At 45.2% G+C, this 25,268-nt stretch overlaps 2 protein-coding genes across 13 annotated transcripts in view; one reads left to right on the forward strand and one right to left on the reverse strand.

The window, feature by feature from the left end:
- The window catches only part of NECAB2 (N-terminal EF-hand calcium binding protein 2), a 239,797-nt gene that overhangs the window by 158,020 nt on the left and 56,509 nt on the right, over positions 1 to 25,268 (forward strand). For 2 of the 3 annotated variants that reach the window (XM_087940473.1, XM_087940474.1), the window contains 4 exons: positions 1,069 to 1,181; positions 7,458 to 7,535; positions 7,650 to 7,741; positions 10,441 to 15,405. In XM_087940473.1, coding sequence (XP_087796599.1) covers positions 1,069 to 1,181; positions 7,458 to 7,535; positions 7,650 to 7,741; positions 10,441 to 10,469 — 312 coding nt within the window. In that variant the 3' untranslated portion in view covers positions 10,470 to 15,405. Of the gene's footprint in view, positions 1 to 1,068; positions 1,182 to 7,457; positions 7,536 to 7,649; positions 7,742 to 10,440; positions 15,406 to 25,268 lie in introns of those variants that run through there. The other variant, XR_015744934.1, reaches the window with a different exon arrangement.
- Positions 11,665 to 25,268, reverse strand: part of SLC38A8 (solute carrier family 38 member 8) — a 42,986-nt gene continuing 29,382 nt past the window's right edge. For 7 of the 10 annotated variants that reach the window (XM_087940468.1, XM_087940466.1, XM_087940467.1 and 4 more), the window contains exons 6-11: positions 24,531 to 24,582; positions 23,111 to 23,225; positions 21,733 to 21,880; positions 20,688 to 20,884; positions 19,304 to 19,355; positions 16,863 to 17,457 (exon numbers count right to left, since the gene is read on the reverse strand). In XM_087940468.1, coding sequence (XP_087796594.1) covers positions 17,355 to 17,457; positions 19,304 to 19,355; positions 20,688 to 20,884; positions 21,733 to 21,880; positions 23,111 to 23,225; positions 24,531 to 24,582 — 667 coding nt within the window. In that variant the 3' untranslated portion in view covers positions 16,863 to 17,354. Of the gene's footprint in view, positions 11,737 to 16,862; positions 17,458 to 19,303; positions 19,356 to 20,687; positions 20,885 to 21,732; positions 21,881 to 23,110; positions 23,226 to 24,530; positions 24,583 to 25,268 lie in introns of those variants that run through there. The other 3 variants (XM_087940471.1, XM_087940469.1, XM_087940472.1) reach the window with 3 other exon arrangements.

Genomic DNA, 25,268 nt, shown 5'->3' on the forward strand with positions numbered 1-25,268 from the left:
CCGTTTGTGACCTTGGACCAAACACTCTTACTCTTAATCTCACCCACTTCCCCAAAATTGATTTCTACGGACAAAAACAGCTGAGAAGCCAGAGTTGTTTTGCAGGACACAAATAAGTTTTTGTACTCAAACCTTGTGGACTTTGGAGTATCTTGGTTGGTGTTTGGAGACTCTTTTGGTTTGAAATATTTCTTGGCAATTTTATCTGGTGTTCTTGGCAGCCTTGGACAACCTTGGCAAGGCTCGTTCTTATCAGAGACAATTAGTTTGAAACAGCCTTTTAACCGTGAAGGAACGGAATTCATCAAGAATCATTAAAAGGTTTTGCTGTTACCTCTATTTTGGAACAAGGTTTGGGTCGGAACAACTTTCTGGACAAAGGTGTAAGGAATGGTGCAGATTTTAATTGCTCTCTTTGTGTTGTGGCTCCGATTCCTGAGCCTGTGCTGTTAGAGGAAGAGGATTCGGAAGATGAGGAGGAGGAACTGGGAATGCCTTCCTCCCCAGGGCCTTCCTCTCTGGCAATGCCTTCCTCCCTGATAATACCTCAGGTTTCAGCAGACAACCAAGAGGAACAGCCTGAGATTAATCAGGAGGGCCTATCGGAGCAGCCCCTGACAGGAAGTCAAGAGGACGAATGTTGGCTTGATCCTAGGCAGCATCGTAGGAAGAAATGTGAGCTGCAACGTAGGAGACGTGGACGAGTCAGAGAGTGAGCTGAGTCATTGAGCCACACCCCACAGGGGATAAAAGTGGGTGTGTTTTCTCTGGAAACTTTGTACTGGACAGAAGTTTTACTTCTCTTCCAGGTTTTGGTGTGATTGTTTCTTGTGGTCTGCTTTGGAATCTTTAGTGATTAATTCTTCTTGCTATCATTTTGGACTTGGCAGGCAGCGTGTGTTGGAATGCCAAGGACATGCTCAGTATAAAAGATTAACTCTGTAAAGACCGAGTCAGCTTGCCTGCCTGTGTTTGTGTGAGTTTGGACTCTTTCATCTTTCTTGGAAAGAAGAAAGGTGAGACATAACATTTTGTCTCTGTGATCTCTTCTCTTATCTGTTATTTCAGTATCTTCTCTTGGTCCGAAGCGAAATGAACGTATCCCAGAAACACCTGGGAGAATTCTGTGCCTCCCTGAAGCAGTACTTGAAGAACGTGGCTGGAGAACAAGATTGCTTCCAGTAAGTAGGACACGGACCTCTACAGGAACAGGACGTGTTCTGGAATCTGGAGAACCTACAGAACCTGCTTAATATCTTTGCAATGGCTGGATTAACCATTAAAAAAAAAAAAGATTGGTCCCCTTAGCTTTTAGACAAGATGTAAATGGAATAATGTAAATAGAATGACTTGCCTTTAGAAGTTGTGGGTGCTCCATCTTTTAAGGCTTTCAGATACAGATTAACAGAATTGGAAGGGACCTTGTAGGTCATCTAGTCCAACCCCGCCCCCCACCCTGCACCATTCCTGACAGATGGCAGTCCAATCTCTTCATGAAAGCCTCCAGGGATTAAACTCCCACAACTTCCGAAGGCAACTTCTGTTCCATGGGTGGATTGTTCTCCCTGTCAGAAAATTCCTCCTTATTTCCAGGTTGAATCTCTCCTGGGTCAGTTTCCATCCATTGTTTCTTGTCTGGCCTTCGGGGTGCCTTGGAGAATAGCTTGACCCCTTCTTCCTCCTCTCTGGGGCAGCCCCTCAAATATTGGAAGATGCTCTCCTTTCCTTCTACCAGTCTGTCTCCATTGTTTTCTTGCCTCGCTTCTTCTCCTTCCGATCCCTAATAAAAATAGCTGCTAAGGAAGATAAAATAAAAATAAGCCAGGGACCGAAGGAAGGAGACACCAGAGTTTCTGAAAGGAGTGGGGGGTGGGGGGCAGGTGTTTGAGGTCCAGATTGTCATTTAATACAAAGCAATCTCATTTGCACTTTGCAAACCAATTTGCAAACAGAAATGGATTCCTTGTTGGGTTTTGGCACTTCTTTGCACATTCCACACGATCAAAAGGGAAATATCGCATACCAAAAATTAAAAGAGGGAGAAGGAGAGGGAGGGAGAGATCCATTCTTTTGGAAAAAGACAAGAAGAGGGGGGAAAGGAGTGGGAGAAGCAAGGATTACCAAGACAGAAAGATTCTTCTATACGTTAATCATATTGGTTGGGATTAAAAATGCCAGATCCAGTCTAAAACTCTCCTCCCTTCCTATGTTCCTTCCCTCACGGTCCCCCTTTCATCCCTGTCCCACTGCCCCACTCCATCTCCTTCGCTCTCCCTGTTCCTTCCCTATCCCCCTAGAATAGAATAGAATAACAGAGTTGGAAGGGACCTTGGAGGTCTTCTAGTCCAACCCCCTGCCTAGGCAGGAAACCCTGCACCACTTCAGCCAACGCTCTCTCCCTATCCCTCTTTCCTTTCTCTCTGTCTCCTCCCCCTCTCCTCCCCTCCTTCCCTCTCCCCCCTCTTCTTTTCCATCTCACCATCTCCCTTTCCATCTCCCCTGCCCTTCCCCTTCCCCTCCCTCCCCCGCTTCCCCCTCCTTTGCTCTCACTGTCTCTCTTTCCCTCCTCTCCCCGACCACCTCCCCTTTCCCTCTCCCTTTGCTCTCCCTCCCTCCCTTCCTCTCCCTCTCCCTTCACTAACCCTCTCATTATCTACTTCTCCCTCCCTATCCCGGTCTCCCTCTTTCTTTTTTGGACAACCAGCTAAATAGGAGCCAGCCGTGTGCAGCTGCAGCCAAAGAAGCCAATGCAATCCTAAGTTGCATTAACAGAGGGATACAATCGAGATCAAGCGAGGTACTAAATACCACTCTATAAAGCCTTAGTAAGACCACACCTAGAGTACTGCATCCAGTTTTGGTCACCACATTATAAAAAAGATGTTGAGACTCTAGAAAAAGTACAGAGAAGAGCAACCAGGATGATTAGGGGACTGGAGGCTAAAACATATGATGAATGGTTGCAGGAACCAGGCATGGCTAGTCTAGTCAAGAGAAGGACCAGGGGAGACATGATAGCGGTCTTCCAATATTTGAGGGGCTGCCACAGGGAGGAGGAAGAAGTCAATCTATTCTCCAAAGCCCCCGAAGGTCAGACAAGGAATAATGGATGGAAACTGAACAAGGAGAGATTTAACCCGGAAACAAGGAGAAACTTTCTGACAGTGAGAACAATCAACCAACGGAAAGCAGGTTATTGGGGTGGGGAGGGAATGAGGATTTTGCAGTATCCTTCCCCTGCCATGCCCACCAAGCCACACCCCACACCCACAGAACCGGTAGTAAAAAGAAATTGAATCCCACCACTGATCCAACCCCCTGCTTAGGCAGGAAACCCTTTCAGACAAATGGTTATTCAATCTTTTAAGAAAACTTCCAGTGATAGAGCATCCAGAACTTCTGGAGGCCAGCTGTTCCACTGGTTAATTGTCCTCACTGTCAGGAAATTCCTTCTTAGTTCTAGTTTGGTGACCTTGGTTTAGACCAGGGGTTGCCAACCTTTTGGACCTCAGGGACCACCAATCTCATAATTTTAAATCCTGCGGACCAGAGACCCTGGGAAAATCCCCACAAAAAGTCTTCAGGAAAATTCCCCACCCTGTTTTCCTACCGATCGATCATTCTTTATTTGGGATCGCAAGATACCATCTCCAGCTCCGTTCTCAGGGGAAGAGAGAGAGAGAGAGAGAGAGAGAGAGAGAGACTTTTGGGTTCATGCAAGGAAAGCAGCAGAAGTCTTTCTTTCTCTCCCCCAAACTTCGCTAGAAATGAGTCTTTGCCGGCGCAGCCTTACAGGGTCCCAAGGACTCATTTCTGGTGGAGTTTGGGGGAGAGAAAGAAAGACTTTTGCTGCTTTCCTTGCATGCAGACAAAAGCAGAAGAAGGAAGCAGAAAGAAGTAGCCCGGTGGCCAGGCAAGGCACGTCGTGTGAGTGGGGCAAGTTTCCCCTCCACCCTATCCCCCCTCCCCTCACTACCTCGTGTTGTTCGCAATGCAAGCGATGCAAGCCTTGTGTTCCCGCAGGCCATGTGAGCGGCACAGCCTTGTGTTCCGCGCAGCCTGGATTAATTGCTTTGGGGGTGACATTTCTCTGCGGACCACCAACATTTTCTCATGGACCACCAGTGGTCCCCGGCCCACTGGTTGGTGACTATTGGTTTAAACAATTATTTCCTGCTTAGACAACAGATATACTATGGTTGGCATCTTTTGTGATCTGCTCTGCATTACTCAATTGCTTAAATCCTTAGGATTACACTTGAAAAAAAATTCAGGGATGCTTTTCTCTGCAGCCCCAGCTCAATCTGGCCCACTTTTCGATTTCATTTTTTCTCTTACCAGATTCTTGCAGCACTCCAAATTTTACCCCATCTTTTTGGGTTTTCAAAGAGTTGTTCTGCTGATGGACAGATAGGCAGTCCCAAACTCCTTGCCTGATACATTTATTTAATCAGCATAACAGAATAACTGAGTTGGAAGGGACCCTGGAGGTCTTCTAGTCCAACCTCCTGCTCAAATCAATTTGTATAATCAGCCATCTCAACATACAACTTGTTTCCAAGGTTCCGTTGGGCTGCAAAGAATCAAAAGGACTCAGGAATGGAACATCCAAGCAAGATCTGCATTATGAAGTTCGGTTGTTCTTCAGCAGCAAGGAGAAGCTTCATTAATTCTCTAAACAACCTCAATCAGATAATACAACTGACTGTTGTGTAGTTCTCCATAGGGAGCTTCTTTTCCACTCCTCAAACTGCTTGTGCCATTTTTCTTGGGGAAAAATATTGCTTTAATTAAACATTCTTTCCTTCTCCTTTTTTAAATAACTAAAACAGAGTGCCCATCTCCAACGTCACGTTTGTTTCAAAGAAAACCCTTGGGCTCCATCAACATTATTAGAAAATACGTTTGCGGGGCAGGAAGAAGCTAAAATGCAGCAGGAAACATCGTTTTCACCTTTCTCTCTCTCTCTCTCTTTTTATTTTTCTCAATGGAATTGTAAAGGTGCAATTGGATCACAACAACGTTCAGTGAGAACACCCAAAAAGAGCTCTCAAAACTTCTCAATGCACCCAACACTACAGAAAGATTGGTGGATGCTCATATTGCTGCTTAATGCTCATGCAAAGAGACTTCAACTTATGACCTCAACTGGGACCGGAATTTCTATTGAATAGAGAATAGAGCTGGAAGGGACCTTGGAGGTCTTCTAGTCCAACCCCCTGCTCAAGCAGGAGAACCTATACCATTCCAGACAAATGGCTGTCCAGTTTCTTCTTAAAAACCTCCAGTGATGGAGCAGCCATGATTTCTGGAGGCTGTTCCACTGGTTAATTGTCCTCACCTTCCTTAATTCCAGGTTGCTTCTCTCCTTGATCAGTTTCCAACCATTGTTTCTTGTCTTAGCTTCTGCTGCTTTGGAAAATAAATCGATTTCTTATTTGTGGAAGCCCCTCAAATACTACAAAAGTGCTATGATGTCCCCACTGGTCCTTCTTTTCTTTGACTGGCCATACCCAAATCCTGCAACTGTTCTTCATATGTTTTTGTCTCCAGACCTTTAATCGTCTTAGTTGCTCTTCTCTGCACTTTTTCCAAAGTCTCAACATGTTGCAACGTGACGACCAAAACTGGGTGCAGTATTCCAGGTGTGGCCTTGCTAAGCGAGGCAGTTGTGAAGTGATCCGCATCTTCTTTCACAGCCCTTTTTTGCCGTAGTTCTTAGAGTGAATCACTGCACTGAAGTGAATTGCAGTTTCATTAAGCAAATCTGATTCCCACCATTGACTTTACTTGTTGCAAGCCGGTTGTGAAGGCTGCCAACGGTGATCACATGACCCCAGGATACGTTGCAACCCTTGTAAAGAACATGCTGGTTGCATGTTCTAGAACTAGAACTAGCCTAGGTCCCTTTTTTCAGTGCCGTTGCAACGTGCAATGGTCACTAAATGAATCTGTTCTGACCCAGCTCCCCAAATACAACAAACCCTAGGAAGTTAACTCAAAGATTCCTGTATTAGGAGTGCTGGCAGCCCCGGCCAAAAGTTTCTCTCTCACCGCAGGCTAACCAGTCCGGCCAGCCGGAAGACGAATAGTTCTCTACCGCATCTATTCGTCTCCCCTCCCCCTGCCTTTTATGCCGAGACAGAGCTAGGATGGGGATTCGTTTGCAGCCGTGGCTCTTCTGTCCCAAGGACCTGCCCATAGATTTCCACTGCTCTCCTCTCCTCTCCTCTGCTTTTTGTGTATCTGCGCATCAGGCACTGGGCCCAGCTGTTCCTCCTCTTCCTCATCAGCCACCTCCAGACCTGGGGGCTGTTGACTCTCCACCTGAGGGCTGAGGGACGGCCCAGGCTCCGCATCTGCCCCTCTCTCTCTCTCTCTCTGCCAGCTCTTTCCCCTCAGAGCTCTCAGGTTGCCCTGATGCGACCCTGACTTCCACATGTCCTCCTCCTCCTCCTCTGATTCGGCAGCTGGAGGGGCCAGTGGCCGACAGGCCACAACTGAATGCTTGCAAGTTGAGGGCCATCTGTAGTCTTGAACATCATAGAGCAAGGGTCAGTCCTGTGACTAGTGCAGCTCTGGAACGTGGGACTGACTTTTCCACCAATGTCAGCAAGCCACCGCCAGTCAAAATTCATATTAGTGGTCTGCGGGATTTAAAATTATGAGTTTGGTGGTCCCTGAGGTCCAAAAGCTTGGCGACCCTTGTCATAAAGGAAGCAGCTTCTTGGATGAGTTAAAGGTTAGCAGCTAAAGAAGGGTAACTGGATTCACACAAGTTTGCTCAGCTTGCTGGGGGTAAAGTTTGCAGCTTATGTTGTTTTGTGTACCCAATCATTCATTTGGGGTTGATGAATCATGAACTCCTCTCCTCAGCTCTCCATACAATACCTTATACCACCAGGCTTGAAATTTTGCACCTAGACACCTTGGAACTACACCACCTACCGTCTGACCTAAGCTTAGTACACAAAATTGTCTGCCTACCTGTCAATGACAACTTTAGCTTCAACCACAATAACACACAGGCAAACAATAGATACAAACTCAAAGTAAACCACTCCAAACTCAAGTGCAGAAAATACGGCCTCAGCAACAGAGTGGTCATTGCCTGGAACTCACTGTCTGACTCTGTTGTGACATCCTCAGACCCCCAAAACTTTAACGTCAAATTGTCTACCATGGACCTCACTCCATTCTTAAAGAGGTCCTTAAAGGGGGCGTGCATAAGCGCACCAGCGTGCCTGCCGTCCCTATCCTACTGTTCCCATTTATTCGTACTCATTTATTATGTATATACTTATACCTGTTTATACTTACATGTTTATATGTTATGTTCATATTTATACTTGTTTTCTCATCCATGCTTAAACTAAATAAAATAAATATATTTTTTTTACAGGAGGTGATTTCTCTGCTTGTCATTATTGACTCCCAATGTGTTTCATTTCTTGCAGTGTAACTGCAGTCAGGCTGCCTGATGGAGTCACTTTCATTGTCTACGAATTCTGGGAGAATGAGGATGACTGGAAAAGGTACCGTAACTGCTGTCTTGATCTAGTTTGTTTTTCTACTCTCCGCTTCCGCTCCACCAATGCTCTAAGAAACCAGCTGACAGTTTTTCTCCGCCCTTCTCCTTGCCCCCACAGGCACCTCCAGAGCCCTGTCTGTAAAAGTTTCCAGCATGTCAAAGTGGATACGCTGAATCAGCCAGAAGGAGTATCCAGTGTGTCAGTGCCAGGTCTGAACCCTAAGATTGTGACAACGCTAAGATCTAGAGTGGCCTTGGTGTGGAGACAGGGCTTGCGTGTTTGAATATTTTGATTAAATAAATGTTTCCTTGGAAAGTAGCTTGAATCCTGACACATCCCTGGTTTTCTTAGCAATGGAATAAATAGAACATGGTGCGGTATTGCTTTCTTCCAGGCTGACTGTTCAATTTCCCATTATAGATACAACCCTGGCTTTTCCTGGTGGTCTCCTATCCTATTACTAACCATGGCTGACTCTGCTTAGCTTCTACCTACCAAGGAAGCCTGGTTTTGCTGAAGCCACAGCATCTAATGCCAGCTCAGCAGGGATGTGATTGGGTTCGTTGTATGAGGTGGCATTTCGTTTTGAAGGGCCAAATGGGATGAGTCAGCTTCACTAGCTGAGTTCACACAACATGTTGAAATAGGTTGAAATAAAACCCAACCGTTCATGGCTGAAGATATTGTGGGGGGATATGGGGGGAACGTCGTTCTTTAGCAGGTTGTGTGGATGAGATGGTCACGGAAAGACGGGTCTTGAAAGACAGGCCAAGTAATGTCACTGTGGGAATGGTATTTTGATAAGCTGGGTTGAGATGTTGTGTGAAGCCAGCCTTTGCTTGCAAACTTTTATGAGCCATGGATGGAAAGATCAAGACAAGAAATATACACTGCTCAAAAAATATAAAGGGAACACTTAAACAACACAATGTAACACCAAGTCAATCACACTTCTGTGAAATCAAACTGTCCACTTAGGTAGCAACACTGGTTGACAATCAATTTCACATGCAAATGTTGTGCAAATGGAATAGACAACAAGTGGAAAGCAGAGGCAGTTAGCAAGACATCCCCAATAAAGGAGTGGTTCTGCAGGTGGTGACCGCAGACCCCTTCTCAGGTCCTATGCTTTCTGGCTGATGGTTTGGTCACTTTTGAATGCTGGCGATGCCTTCACTCTAGTGGTAGCATGAGACGGAGTCTACAACCCACACAAGTGGCTCAGGTAGTGCAGCTCATCCAGGATGGCACATCAATGTGAGCTGTGGCAAGAAGGTTTGCTGTGTCTGTCAGCATAGTGTCCAGAGTATGGAGGCGCTACCAGGAGACAGGCCAGTACATCGGAGATGTGGAGGAGGCCGTAGGAGGGCAAAAACACAGCATCAGGACTGCTACCTGCAAGGAGGGACAGGAGCACTGCCAGAGCCCTGCAAAATGGCCTCCAGCGGGCCACAAATGTGCATCTGGCTGCTCAAACGGTCAGAAACAGACTCCATGAGGGTGGTATGAGGGCCCAACGTCCACAGGTGGGGGTTGTGCTTACAGCCCAACACTGTGCAAGACGTTTGGCATTTGCCAGAGAACATCAAGATTGGCAAATTTGCCACTGGCGCCCTGTGCTCTTCACAGATGAAAGCAGGTTCCCACTGAGCACATGTGACAGACGTGACAGGGTCTGGAGACGCTGTGGAGAATGTTCTGCCTGCAACATCCTCCAGCATGACCAGTTTGGCAGTGGATCAGTAATGGTGTGGGGTGGCATTTCTTTAGGGGGCCGCACAGCCCTCCATGCACTCGCCAGAGGTAGCCTGACTGCCATTAGGTACCGAGATGAGATCCTCAGACCCCTTGTGAGACCATATGCTGGTGCGGTTGGCCCTGGGTTCCTCCTAATGCAAGACAATGCTGGACCTCATGTGGCCGGAGTGTGTCAGCAGTTCCTGCAAGACGAAGGCATTGATGCTATGGACTGGCCCACCCGTTCCCCAGACCTGAATCCAATTGAGCACATCTGGGACAACATGTCTCGCTCCACCCACCAACACCACGTTGCACCACAGACTGTCCAGGAGTTGGGGGATGCTTTAGTCCAGGTGTGGGAGGAGATCGCATAGGAGACCATCCTCCACCTCTTCAGGAGCATGCCCAGGTGTTGTAGGGAGGTCATACAGGCACGTGGAGGCCACACACACTACTGAGCCTCATTTTGACTTGTTTGAAGGACATTACATCAAAGTTGGATCAGCCTGTAGTGGTTTTTTCCACTTTAATTTTGGGTGTAACTCCAAATCCAGACCTCCATGGGTTGCTAAATTTGATTTCCATTGATAATTTTTGTGTGATTTTGTTGTCAGCACATTCAACTATGTCATGAACGAAATATTTCATAAGAATATTTCATTCATTCAGATCTAGGATGTCTTATTTTTGTGTTCCCTTTATTTTTTTGAGCAGTGTATTTAATTTAAATAAAAGAGGTTCTCCTTATATATTTTCTCTCTGTGTCTGTTTCTCTCTCTGTCTCCCCCTCTCACTGTGTCTGTCTGTCTCTGACCCTCTCCCTGTGTCTCTGCCTGTCTGTCTCTGTCTGTCTTTCTGTCTCTGTTTCTCTTTGTCTCTGTCTCTGTCTCTGTGTGTCTGTGTGTGTGTCTCTGACTCTGTCTGTGTGTGGGTGGGTATGTGTCTGGGTGTGTGCCTGTCTGTCTCTGTCCCTCTCTCTGTGTCTGTCTCTCTGTCTGTCTGACTCCGTGTGTCTCTCTCTGTCTCTGTATCTCTGTGTCTGTCTGTCTCTCTCTGTCTCTATCTCTCTGTCTATCTCTCTGTCTCTCTCTCTGTGTCTCTGTCTCTGTCTCTCTCTCTCTCTCTCCCCCTAATCCTTGTTTACTGAGAGCATCTCTTTTCATTGCAGCTGCCTGGTGCACCCTCAACCGAGACTGAACTGGAGGAGACAGCGCCCCAAAGGGAAGTTCAGATGGCTCTCCTTCTCCTCGCCTGGCCGGTGCCAACGTCCTTTCCTCTCTTTGGCAGAGAAGCACACTCTTTACCTTTTCTAATAACTTTGTTACTCGTGTTGTCTCACCTCCCTCCCTTCCTTCCAACACATTTCTGTCTAGAAATGAGATTTGTTTGCTCTTTGAAGTGGAGGAAGGAACAACAAGAAGTCTTAACTATCTTCCAACTACTAGGCCATGGCCAGAAAACCATTTTTTTCCTCCCCTGAGCTATATACCCCAAGCCTGTAACAAGTTTCGGTCTGGTAGCTGCCAGAGATGAGGGCTTGACTGCAAGTTCCAAATGTGCTTTTTCAAGAGGCAATAGGATTTTTTAGTAAGTCTTCGAAGATGTTTTGCTTCCCATCCAAGAAGCTTCTTCAGCTCTCACTGAATGGTGGAGAATGGAAGACTGTGTCTACAAGACAGTCCTTTCAGCTGGCCCAAGAAGGCTCCACACCCATTTGCCCCCGAGGACACAGACAAAACCTCCAAGTGACCTCAACAACTTTCTCAAAGAATGCAAAATGACCAGCTGTCTGCAAGGAATATAAATCCTTCCCTTTCCCAAACATCCAGTCAGAGCTGAAGAAACTTCTTGCATGAGAAGCGAAACGTCTTCAAAAGATAAACAAAACCAAGAAAATCCAGTTGCCTTCTGAAAAAGCCACCTTTGGGACAACCATGACCTGGAAGACAGAGAATCTCTCCAGACTTTTAGCTTGATTGCGAGCTTTAATGTAGCACTGCGGAAAATGTCTTGAAAAAAATTAGCAGGAGGTTTCCCCAAGGGCATTCAGAGTTTCACCAAGGGAGGGGGTTTTCTCCCCCCTCCCCCCACGACTAGATGGGTTGGGATGGGATGTCCTGCCTTAGCAACCTGGCCTGGCTCAGACCACAGTGAAGTGACCTACCCAGTGACCTACAGTCGTGGAAAGGCGCTCTCTTCCTCTTGTTTTGGAACAGGGGTGTCAAACTCAATTTCATTGAGGGACGCATCAGGGTTGTGTTTGACCTTGGGGGGAGGGGGCAGAAATGCAGTGGTGCAATGATTCAACAGGTGTAACAACCGGTTGGGTGAGCGTGCGCTTTGCATGCGTGGCTCTACATTTAAAAGAACTCATTTGCAACTCAATTCCTTACCTTCTATTGCAACCCCTGGGACGACAACAGCTGATGCGTGGCAAACCACTCTGCCCTGCGACTCAGCTGGGCTAAAAAAAGAAACAGGAAAAAAAGCACAGAGGTGCGGGTAGGCGGGGCCAAATGCTCACTGGAACTACCAGTTTGCCTGAACTGGTCTGAACCGGTAGAATCCCACCCCTGTCAGGATGGGCGTGGCCAGCTGGACATCACTCATGTCGAGGGGGGGCGCCAGTGGTGACCCGAGCATTCTGCCAGCAAAAAAGGGGCTCCCAAGCTCAGTTTTTGGCTGTGCCAGCCTCCTGCAACCCTCTGCCAGTGAAAACGGAGCTCGGGAGGGCTGCCCAGGGCCCTCCTGCGCTCCGTTTTCTCTGGTAGAGGCACCGTGAGCTAGTCCTTCGCTGTTTCCAGGTTGGCCCTGCAGGCCAGATCTAAGTTTGACACCCCTGTTTTAGAAGATAAAAGTTAAATATTTTTAATGAGAACTCCTTTCCTGCTGCTATTTCACCACCACTGTAAACATGGAGATTCCTCCCACCCCACCCCACACCCCGAGAGTGTGTTGCAAAAGTCCTATGTTTTATTCTCAGGAGGCTGAAGGAGGTTGGATAAAAATAAGCTTAATTCTTCCTTCTGGGTTCAATTGATTGAAGAACTCCAAGGAACATAAATGGTCGTTTCCTTTGGAACCCCAAGATTCAATTGGCCAGGCGCTTGATCTGGATTTAAATCCAAAGCAATGCATAGACTTAATGCAAACTCCTTGGAGGTTGGTAGCTGTTGACGGTTTGCTTACGTTGTTCCATTTATACATGTATTTCCATAAAACAAAAGGTTTCCAACTATTTCTTGGCCTGCTTAGAAACAGTTAATTGAATCTCTCCACCCCACAATGATGTCACTTTAGAACTAGAAGTAAAAGTTACTGCATCCACCATATTCTTTGGGAGTTAAATGGACTTGTAGATTGGATCCGATTTAACCTGAAACCATTAATTCAATTCAAATTATCAAAAGTGGTCAGGTCCGAATTGTCAGTTCTGTTTGGATCTCTGAATCCACTCAGATTTCTGAAGTGGCCTGAAGTTAAGTAGATAACAATTTTTAAAAACTTGATCTGGTTTGAATAGAAACGGCCATTCTTTGCATTTTTCAATAGCATCCAATTGTCTGGCTGATTTAGAGACAATGTTATCCAAGTCAACCACAAATGCAACAACTCATTTAGAACGAGACATCTGATTGCATTGCATTTCTGAATGGATTCTTCATGAACTCTAAGAAGTTGATCAAGTGAGAAAACCAGAATAGATTAACAAAAGGATCTCAGCCAGACTCAAATCTAAATTGAAAATGTATTGCATCCTTCGTTCTTAACATCTTGTCTATATCAAGGGTCTCCAAACTTGGCAACGTGAAGCTGGTGGACTTCAACTCCCAAAATGTCCCAGCCAGCTGGCTGGGGAATTCTGGGAATTGAAGTCCGCCAAGCTTCCGGTTGCCAAGGTTGGAGACTCCTGGTCTATATGATATCTCTCTCAACATTGACATGAAGACGAAACACAGTGACTACAAACTGAGCTGGTCTACCTATTTCTTTTCTTTTTTTCCTATTCAGTTTAACCTGCAAAAAAAAAATGAAGCAAGCTGCTAAAACCACAATTAGTGGCTTCTTCCATCCAAGCAAACCAACAATACGAGCTTGGTCATGCAGATTTGGTCTAGGCAGGAATAGATGCCTTGCAATCACTCAACCTCTGTGACTTAGACAGGAATGGCAGTTTGGTCGTGGGTGAACTTCTACCATTCAACCTTCTACATCGAGCAAACTTCCAGAGTCTTACAAGATAAAGGAATAACATTTCTTTTTAGGGTGGTTAGCATCCAAGTACCCGTAGCATACATTTCAAATTATTCCCTTGCATAAAGGGGTGAGCAGGGATGTGGTGGCTCAGTGGCTAAGATGCTGAGCTTGTCAAACAGAAAAATCAGCAGTTCGAATCCCTAGCGCCGTGTAATGGAGTGAGCTCCCGTTACTTGTCCCAGCTTCTGCCAACTGAGCAGTTTGAAAGCATGTAAAAAAAAAAAAAATGCAAGTAGAAAAATAGGGACCACTTTGGTGGGAAGGTTACAGCCTTCCGTGAGCCTTGGGTGTTTAGGCCACATGACCATGGAGACGTCTTTGGACAGCACTAGCTCTTCGGCTTTGTAACAGAGATGAGCACTGCCCCCTAGAGCCAGAAATGACTAGCATGTATGTGCGAGGAGAACCTTTACTTTTACCCTTAAAGGGGTGAGCAACTATCTTTGGCCCATGAGATGTAGCTTTCCGTGAGAGTGCTTTTGTGTAGGCCATATGTTTGGGAAATGGAATTGAGGCAAAGAGTAAGCAGAGCAGAACAGAAGTGGATGAACCACAAGGTCTTTCCGATATACACACCCAGTGGTGTGCTGGTAAATGTGCCCGCTCCAGTGACACTGCCACACCACTAACCATCAAACACCATCAATGGCATGTTGGCCATTCTGCTTCTGCTTTGCTCTCAACCAACTCACAAAATTCCAGCCAGTACCAGCATATTACTGCAAGCATCCCTTCGTTTTCTTTTCGGTTTCTAAGGTTCCTCTTCTCCTTGTCCCACAAAGGTGCTTTTCCAAAAAGTCGGACTGGATTTTCTTGAATTTTTTTTTTTTTTCATTGAAAACATTTTGCTTCTCATTCAAGAATGGGATGAGGAGCGAAACTTCCTGGATGAGAAGCGAAACAAAGAGAACGTTCAGGAGAAACGTGATAGCTGTCTTCCGATACTTGAAGGGTTGTCAAAGAGCATTGATGTATTATCCATAGTGTTTGAGGGAAGGACAAGGAGCACTTGGTGGAAGTTCATCAGAGGTAGATTGCACCTAGAAATAAGGAGGACATTCCTAACCGTAAGAACGATTAATCAGTGGGACAGCTTTTCTCCTGGAGTGGTGAGTTCAGAACTGAAGATGCTTCTTGGATGAGAAGCAAAACATTTTCAAGGGGAAAAGAACGAAGTCCAATTGCCTTTTGGAAAAACACCTTTGGGGCAACCATGACCTGGATGATTGAGAATCGTCATAACACCCTCTTCTTTTCGTCCACCCAACCACTTATTCCAACAGGTTGCTACTGGGCATCCCTGCAGAATCTAAAACCGTTCAGAATTGTTTCCAAGTTTTAAAAGAAATTAGTAGTAAGAGCTGCATGAGACCTGGGGAGAAACCCACCATCCGTCTTGCCTTATTCCTGCCTGACCATTGAGTTCTCCCACTTTTAACACCGTTGCATGATTCCATAAAAATAAGCCTTGATGTATTTAGACTTGACTTTCCCCCGTACTGTAGAAAAAGTAGCACTATGCTACTTTACCAACTTACGTGCATTTTCTTTTCCAAACCAAAAACTGTTGTTTCTAACAAGACTGAATCAGGGAGGTTTTTCATAGAAGAAGGGAGAGTCCCCGTCCCCACCCAAACCATCCTCACCTCTTTCTCTGGGCAATGTGGCTCATATATCTTCATTTTGACTGTAACCTTTGATAGCTGATGTGTACCGTTTTAGAAATAAAAAGATGTAGCTCTCAAGCTTAGCACGGACCGCACGGTATCAGTGTTAGCAAACATATAGGCAATTTTAAGATATAAAGATGTGCCATTGTGTACAATTTTATGACTAAGTACAGATAACCAAATAAAAAGAAAAAGATTCAAAGAGACCTTTGGCTTTGTTTTCATGTTCCTCGCCATCTCTTTAAGACCACTGCTTCTCAGTGTTGAGACTCTAGAAAGAGTGCAGAGAAGAGCAACAAAGATGATTAGGGGACTGGAGGCTACAACATACAAATAGCGGTTGTAGGGATTGGGGGTGTCCAGTTTAATGAAAAGGACTAGCGGGGACATGACAGCAATGCTCCCATAGGAGTTGCCACCTATTCTCCAAAGCACCAGAGGGCAGGACAAGAAGCAATGGGTGGAAATTAACCGAGGAGAGAAGCAACTTCAAACTAAGACATTTCCTGACAATGAGAACAATTAATCAGTGGAATGACTTGCCTTCAGAAGTTGTGAATGCTCCAACGCTGGACATTTTTAAGAAGAAATTGAACCACCATATGTCTGCAAGGGACATGGTGGCTCAGTGGCTAAGATGCTGAGCTTGTTGATCAGAAAGTTCAGCAGTTTGGTGGTTTGAATCCCTAGTACCATGTAATGGAGTGAGCTCCCGTTCCTTGTCCCAACTTCTGCCAACCGAGCAGTCCGAAAGCATGTAAAAAATGCAAGTAGAAAAATAGGGGCCCCTTTGGTGGGAAGGGAAGAGCGTTCCTCTGTGCGCCTTCGAAGGCATTTAGTCCTGCCAGCCACCTGACCATGGAGACCTCTTTGGACAGTGCTGGCTCTTTGGCTTTGTAACGGAAATGAGCAGCGCCCCCTAGAGCCGGAAACAACAAACACGTATGTGGCCGGGGAGCCTTTACCTTTACCTTATGTTTGCAATGGTATAATCCAAAGTTTCCTGCTTCGGCAGGGAGTTGGAGTAGAAGTCTTCCAAGGTAACTTCCAACTTTGATTCTATTCTGTACTGTTCTATTTTCTATTCTATTCTATTCCATTCCATTCCATTCTCCATTCTTCTCCATTCTTTAACCTCTCTTATTCTATCCCAGGGGTGTCCAACCTTGGCAACTTTAAGCCTGGAGGACTTCAACTCCCAGCTTTGCTGGCTGGGGAATTCTGGGAGTTGAAGTCCTCCAGGCTTAAAGTTGCCAAGGTTGGACACCCCTGTTCTATCCTATCCCATCCTTTGCAGCTTTCGGAGCTGAAGAATCTTCTTGGATGAGAAGTGAAATGTCTTCAAAGAAAAAACAGAAAGTCCAATTGGCTCTTGAAAAAAAGCACCTTTGGGACAACCTGTACACACATTCATAGGATTGCTGGATGCTGCAATAAGTCATACATGGGAGCTGCTAAGCATCCAAACCATATTCATGTCACTACATAGGTAGGGCAACAGTCATAAGTTTGAATTGAGTCATAACTGACTTTTTAAGAGCCTGTTATTAATTGAAGCCGTTATTAAACAAGCTGTCATTAGAGGAAGATTATATGTAATGTGCAATAAAATCTGCCCGACAACCCTGTTAACTATCCACAAGAATATTTAAAAACAGCTCCATCCAACAAGAAACATGACTAACGTGTCACTTTTTTATTAACAATAACAGACAGATCAAATGTGAATATGAGTTAAATTATAACCAGATGTTCAGTGTAGTAAAATCTCAGTTTAATGAGTCATTTAAGGAAGGGGTTCTGTCACTACTACATCTTTTCCATGATGCCATTTTCATTACAAATGGTATCATTGGCACCATTGTGTATAATGATGCAACTGATGTGAATTTTACAGTGTGAATCATTGCACCATGAGGCAAAGGAAATAGCATCAATTGCCTGGATGGTTTGCAATGCGGTGAACTTTTGGTTTGCCAAATGCCAACTCTGAAATTCTTTGGAATTCTTAGCTTCCAAAGTCTGCTAAAATTAAGTTGGTTCAACTGAGATTTTACTGCATCCGTCAGTGACCCAGAGCATTGCATCACAAAAGTCCAGTTGGGAAGAGGAGTGTCTCTTGGAGGCAAACATCACCCTTGGCTGATGACTTTGGCTAGAGTTTGTGCAATAGGACCATGACGGCAGATGCTGTGCTTTGCCCAAAGATGAAAGCTCCACAAAAGACGGTGATCATCCCCCAGGCAATTAGGCAGGACCTGCAAGGAAGTAGCGAGGAAAGAGGCCATGTTGCACATATTTTTGTGGCCTGTCAGGCGCCGGCCTCTCCAACAGCTGAATCGGAGGAGGAGGCGTGGGAGTCAGGATCAGCCTCAAGGCAACCTTAGAACTCCGAGGGGGAAGAGGGAATGGAGCTGGCAGAGAGAGAGAGAGAGAGAGAGAGAGAGAGAGAGAGAGCCACCTGTAAGCTCTCAGATGGAGAGTCAACAGCCCCCAGGTCTGGAGGTGGCTCATGAGGAAGAGGAGGAACAGCTGGGTCCATTGCCTGATGCATGGATGCGCGGAAGGCAGAGGGGAGGAGAGCAGTGGAAATCTGTGGGCCGGTCCTTGGGACAGAAGAGCCATCACTGCTAGCGAGGCCCCACCCTAGCTCTAGCGATAAAAGGCAGACTTCTGGTTTGCTCGTCATTGGAGCGGAATCCGCGACTGTGCACGGTTTCACTTCAAGCTAACTTGCTGGAGGTCCCAATCAAGACCAGAACCACCCTGGAGGGGTGATGAAGAAAGGGGGAATCAACTGGAGGGTTGAGGGGAGCTGCAACCCCCCTCCCTGACAGGAAAAACCCCTTCCAAAGGCAAGCTGTAGTGGTGGTCCTAAAATGGCCACCACAAAGACGAACAGCCCAGAAAACTAAGTCTCTGCTGGAGCAGAACCAGGCCAAATACATGGATTTTGAGATACTGAAAAACTTTAATTGGAGAATGTGATGGCCTAGCCCGTGTATGTGCTTAATTAGAGAAACTGATTTATGGCACACCAAGGGGGGAGAGGGGAATCACAGGTGACTGTAATGACATATGCCAGAATCGGCTTCATACAGGCCATGCCAGTATGTCGAACCTAATAAATTCTTTGAAGCTTTTTGAAGTTTGGCTCAAGGCTTATGATTTAACCACTGGAATCCTGATACACAGCCCTGATGCGGCCCTCAGTGAAATCCAGTTTGTCCCCTCTGCAATAAAGGAATTCTTGAACCTGAACAAAGTGTCAAGAGTCCTGATGTCCCGGAGTTCATTACTCAGAACGATGCCAGGACGTTCATTTAATAAAAAATTATTTTTCCCCCTCTTCAAATTGGTTGCCCATTTGCCCAACAAGTCCCTTTGGCAAAAGGGGAGAATAATAAGCCTCTCTTACGCCTTTGCAAAAACATTGCCAGCTGTGTGCTGCGATCACGTCTTTCTCAGCTTCATGATTCTTCCCAGCTGAAGCTTGCCAAGGCCCACAGCCGCTGCGCTTTTGCATCCATAAAAATGCAGAAGGAAGAATCCGGAAGCCGTTGTGCACATGGTCACGGTGAGGGGGCTGCTTTGCAGTAATGTGGCCTAATACTTGAGGCCTAAATTAGATTACAGACCCCTCACATCCCAGTCATAAACTGCTTCAATTCCTTCCCTCGAAACGATGCTTCAGAGCCCTGCACACCAGAACAGCTAGACATAAGGACAGTTTTTTCCCGAACACCATCACTCTGCTAAACAAAGAATTCCCTCAACACTGTCCAACCATTTACAAAGTAGCTGATGACTCTTGACGAGTGTATCTTTTCTTTTATGTACACTGAGAGCATTTGCACCAAGACAAATTCCTTGTGTGTCCAATCACACTTGGCCAATAAAGAATTCTATTTCTATTTCTATTTCTATTTCTATTTCTATTTCTATTTCTATTTCTATTTCTATTTCTATTTCTATTTCCATTTCCATTCCATTCTATTCTATCGATGAATGGAACCAGCCACTAATTCAAAGCAACTACTAAACTCTCCATTCCTATTGTGCAGAAAAAAAAAATGGTTGAAGGGTTGGAGGTGGTAAACATACTTGGTTCTTGGCCTGAAGGGTTCCGTCTCCATTGCAAACACCAAGCACAGCCCTGAGGTAAAAGAGAAAGCATTCAACATGAACATTTCCTTAAAGATCAATGGCAGCACAGTGGTTAGAATGCAGTATTGCAGGTTGACTCTGCCCACAATCAACAGTTCGATCCTGATTGGCTCACGGTTGACTCAGCCTTCCTTCCTTCCGAGGTCAATAAAATTGAGGACTTAAATATGCTGACTCTGTAAACCACTTAGAGAGAGCTGTAAAGCACTGTGATGCAGTATATAAGTCTAAGAGCTATTGCTATTGTTCTTCCTTCCTTCCTTCCTTCCTTCCTTCCTTCCTTCCTTCCTTCCTTCCTTCCTTCCTTCCTTCCATCCATCCATCCATCCATCCAGTATTGCAGTGGAACAGCTTTCCTTCTGGAAGAGGCTGGACAACTGGTCAACAGAAGGATTTGAAGACTAGAGTAATATTTGGGCTAACCTGTTGACTCTTTTTATAGAAAAAGAAAGGGAGGGAGGGAGGGAGGGAGGGAAGGAAGGAAGGAAGGAAGGAAGGAAGGAAGGAAGGAAGGAATGGAGGGAGGGAGGGAGGGAGGAAGGAAGGAAGGAAGGAAGGAAGGAAGGAAGGAAGGAAGGAAGGGAGGGAGGGAGGGGAAAGAAAGAAAAGAAACAAATAAGAGATATAGATATATATATATAATATAGATCCATAGATATATTGATATAGATAGATGTTGAGTCAATTCGATTGTTAGATAGAGACCTCCTTATCTGAAATATTAGTTTATACAATATATTTTTCTGGTTAAATCAGGAGGAGAAAGGTTATAACTATTTACAGACCCATTATGTAAGAGGAGAAGAATTTATCAGTTTTTATTAATTTTCTTTTCAGCATCCAGCCAAGCTGGACTTATATTTTAAAAAGTCCAGCTTGGCTGGATGCATATATTATTTCATGTTGGATATTTGGGTCATTTTTTCCTTTTATGTACATATTTTTTTTCTTTTTTCACTGTTGCTGTTGGATGTGTAGGGTTTTTTTTCCCTGTTTTGTATTTTATTCCTATTGATAAAACATAATATATTATGAATGGATGCATGAATGAATGAATGAATGAATGAATGAATGAATGAATGAAGATTGACAACCATTTGTCCTGGGTGATATAAGGACTTCTGCCTTGTGCAGGAGGGGTGGACTAGAAAACCTCTAAGGTCCCTTTGAGCCCTAGGATTCTATGATTCTGTGAAAATCACCAGTTTTTTTTTACAAAATAACTCATCAAGTAAGTTTTTTTATCCTAACCGGCTGCTGCTACCCTTGGCAGTCCAACTCTTCCCCTGATTCCTAGGAGAGATCAGGCACATTTACCTACCTGGAAATATGAAGATGAAGAAGGCCCCAATCCCTCCAATGACACTGACCACCTCGCTGATGTCAGGCACACACAGGGCAATGATGAGGGTGACCACCACCCAGGCCGTGGTCAGCAAAATCCGCATACATTTCTCGCTGGTCTCCATCTGGATGCAGCCCTGCTTGGAGCCGAGGCACACATCTTGCAGGACGGACCTAACAGATACATTGGGGCATTTATCTAAGGCAGGGGGCTCTTCAAACTCAACAGCTTTTAAGACTTGTGGACTTCAACTCCCAGGATCTCTTTGCCGGTCATGTGAGCTCAGGAATTCTGGGAGTTGAAGTCCACAAAGTCTTAAACTTGCCCAGTTTGAAGACCCTTGATGTAAGGATTCAAGAATCTGCTGACACCTTAAACATGAATCCATTTATCCCTCTAGATCAGGGCAGGGTGTCCAACCTTGGCCACTTTAAGACCTGTGGACCTCAACGCCCAGAATTCCCCAGCCAGCTATTCTGGGAGTTGAAGTCCACTAGTCAAAATCGCCAAGGTTGGACACCCTTGCTCTAGATACTTCCCCCCCAAAAAGCCTTGACTTCCTCAGATTTTCTGAAACCCAGGAAAGTTAACCACGGAGAGGTCTTTCAAAGAGTAACTGTTGGTCCTTGAAGACCAGAAACACCAGTGTGAGTATCATCTTCAGCTTCATTGCAAGGTTACATTAATACATCTTGCAAGAGTTTTGCAAGTATTTTCCCCCTCTCCTTATACTCTCTGAGGGTCCCTTCTGAAATTCTTCCCTTGCCCTCCCTCCTTCCGTGGGGTGAGATAATTTTTACATCCCAGTTGTCCAGGAACTTCCGACTGCCTCCCATGATCTTCACACCAACTCAATTCCTTTGCCGATTCTCCCTGATCGATAAATTAAAAAAGATACACTGGGGATAGTGACAACAAGCAAGTTTCTGGTGACCCCATTTTGTGCAAACATCAGAACGCTGTTTTTTTCTGAAACAGAACTTAACACCATTCTAGAAACTGTTATTTTTTTGCTTCTCACCTGCCTAGGAAAAGGACAATGGGGTAGATGGTGATAATGGAGATGCCAAATAACAGCCGAGCTACAATAATCATCACGTCATTTCCAGGGTAGGACATTAGGATGTCCGCCGCGACGTCAGCTCCAAATGTTAAGTAGCCGTACAAACCTTGCAGGAAATAAACTCAGGAGGTTATAAAACTAGACGATCTGTGATCTGAGGGGTCATTGTTTCAGAAAGATTTCCAGTGCAAATAAGTCTATGGTTTTATTTATAGTAGCTTACTCTCCACTTTGGGTAGGGATTTCCTCCTTGACGATTCTCCAATTAATCAAATAACTGGTTAATCAAATTAGCAAGGTAAGCTACTATAAATAAATGGGCAGTAAATTCCACACATACATGCATGCAGGTGCACGTGCACATACACACACACACACACACACACACACTGAAGATGTTAACTAGTTGGACAATGAAATATCTCCAAGCAAACCACCAAGCTCAGAGATCACAAGAAACTCCACTAACTTAGTTATTTGGATGAAAGAAAATTGTATGGCAAACTCTTAAACTTCTAAACACCGAAGAATTGTTTGCCCACCAATGATTCCCGCCAAGCCCTGTTAGTAAAATTTCTTGAGCTGGTTGTAAGAATTCCAGCAACGGAACTATTTCCCATCTAGGATCAAATATATCTCAATATCCATTGGTGAGATTTTAAGCCCTACGATGCTTCAGGCTACCTAGCCAATATTTGGCTAGAATGGGGTGGAGTTGAAATCCAGCCTGGTGCCTTCTGACATTAGTGGTTTCCTTGCAGACATGTCATTGCTCAAACTAGGTAACATCAGTGCTGGCTTCACTAACTCTGATGATGTGGGGGTCATGAAACGTCTGCAAGAAAACTACCAAGCACAGAGAGCACCAAAGACCTCACAGTCCTCCTCCTCCTCCTCTTCTTCCTCCTCCTCTTCCTCCTCTTCCTCCTCCTCCTCTTTCTCCTCCTCCTCTTCCTCCTCCTCTTCCTCCTCCTCCTCCTCCCTGCAAACTTCATTCCCTTCGAGCACTGATGATGTTACCGAGCTAGGTCATGAAATGTCTGCAAGAAAACTACCAAGCTCAGAGAGCACCAAAGACCCCACAGTCGTCGTCGTCCTCCTCCTCCTCCTCCTCCTCCTCCTCCTCCTCTTCCTTCTCCCTGCAAACTTCATTCCCTTCGAGCACTGATGATGTTACCAAGCTAGGTCATGAAACGTCTGCAAGAAAACTACCAAGCTCAGAGAGCAACCCCTCATGTCAACCTTGAGCTACAAATATTCTCCTTTATTAGCACCTTCTGAGGGTACCAGGTGGGAAAAGTCTCTTCTGATGGAGAACGCTTTCAGAGAAAGATACCTGTCATGGAGTATATCAACAAGCAGAAGAGCATGGACAACACAGATATCACCACCCAGTGGGAGAGTCTCTTATCGCTCAGGCTGCAGTAGATGGCCACACAGGCTTCATGACACTGGAAGGAAAAGAGGAACACAAAACAGGGGACATCCCTTTTATTTATCCCTTTTATATTTATATTTGTTAATATTTATCCCTTTTATAAGAGCCATGGTGGCGCAGTGGTTAGAATGCCATACTGCAGGCTCCTTCTGCTGCCTGCCGGCTGCCTGCAATTTGGCAGTTCGAATCCCACCAGGCTCCAGGTTGGCTCAGCCTTCCATCCTTCCGAGGTGGGTAAAATGAGGAGCGAGATTGTTGGGGGCAAGAGGCTGACCCTGTAAACCGCTTAGAGAGGCCTGTGAAGCACTGGGAAGTGGCATATAAGTCTAAGGACTATTGCTATTACCCTTCCTTCTGTTCCTTCCTTCCTGTTAGAATGCATTATTGAACTCTGACTCTGCCCACAGCCAGGAGTTCGATTCTCACTGGCTCAAGGTTGACTCAGCCTTCTATCCTTCCACGGTGGGTAAAATGAGGACTCAGGTGGTTGTGGGCAATAGGCTGACTCTGCAAACCACTTAGAAAGTGTGAAGTGGTATATAAGTTTAAGGGCTATTGCTATCTTCCTTCCTTCTCTCCCTCCCTCCCTCCCATTGGTTAGAATGCAGTATTGCAGGCTAAACTCTGCCCACTGCCAGCAGTTTGATCCTGACCACCTCAAGGTTGACTCAGCCTTTCATACTTCCGAGGTGGGCAAAATGAGGACCCAGATTATTGGGGGGATAGGCTGACTCTGCAAACTTAGGGAGGGCTGTAAAGCACTGTGAAGCCATATACAAGTAAGAGCTTTTGCTATTGCTATTTTTCACACTTGTAACTGTTGCAGCATCCCCAGGGTCCCCTGATTTACATCTGGATGCTTGACAACTGACTCACAGTTATGACAGTTGCAGAGTCCTGGGGTTGTGGGATCCACCTTTTGTGACCTTCTGACAATGGGGAAGCCGGATTCATTTAACAATTGCGTTGCTAATTTAAGAACTGCTGTGATCTGCTTAACAAATGCGTCGAGAAAAAAACGTAAAATGGGACAAACTCGCTGAACACAAATAGTAACATAAATTTTGGTCTCAATTGTGGTCGTAAGTCGAGGCACATCTCACATCTCAACACTTCTCAATTTCCTGATTTTTAATGTAAACAAGGAATGGGGAATCAATGACAAAGTCCCTCTTTTTCTCCTGATAGTAAAAGGGTGGAGCCTACATCTATGTTTTTGCATCCTTAAGAGATATTTATAAGTTTAAGTCTCCTTTGGCAACAAGGATTACAAAAGGAAAAGAAGAAGAAAAAAGGGAGGAAATATTTATTTTATTACCTGAAATCCGAAACAGATGGTTGGGACAACGCTGAACATGGAGGCCCAAGAGCTGTCCGATTGAAAAACAAAACAAGGACGTGCATATGAAGGTGCCAGCCATTGGTCTACATTTGGGCTCTTCAAACTTGACAGCTTTAAGACTTGAGGACTTCAACTCCCAGAATCCCTCCTCCAGTCCTGTTAGCTCAGGAATTCTGGGAGTTGAAGTTCCACAAGTCTTAAACTTACCAAGTTTGAACACCCTTGGGGTACATGGAAACGGCCAAATATATCACAGTCTATTTGCTGTCTAGGTAGGAAAATGCCCCGAAAGATTTTTAAAGAATGAACCTCTTCCCCTGTTGTAGATTGGGTTCTTCCTTAGGCATCTTCCTTTGTTCATTTTAATGTTAATATTTATCTTTTTAAAGCATACATTCTCATTTTTATCTTGTAATCCGCTTAATGGTAAGGTGGGCAGCATAGTCTGTAGAGATTTTCAATCCTCCAGGTCATGGTTGTCACAAAGGTGTTTTTTTTCTTTTTTCTTTTTTCTTTTTTCTTTTTTCTTTTGTTGGCAAAGGTGCTTTTTGAAGAGGCAACTGGACTTTGTTTTTTTCTTTTGAAGAAGTTTCGCTTCTCACCCAAGAGGCTTCTTCAGCTCTGACTGGATGGTGGGGAATGGAAGGATTTATATTCCTTGCAGATAGTTGGTCATTTGTGTCCTTTTAGAGGGCTGTTGAAGCACTTGGGTGT

The sequence above is a fragment of the Pseudonaja textilis genome, chromosome 11 (genome assembly GCF_049901715.1).
Source record: "Pseudonaja textilis isolate UNSWEBS1 chromosome 11, rPseTex1.2, whole genome shotgun sequence".
NCBI classification, from domain to species: domain Eukaryota; kingdom Metazoa; phylum Chordata; class Lepidosauria; order Squamata; family Elapidae; genus Pseudonaja; species Pseudonaja textilis.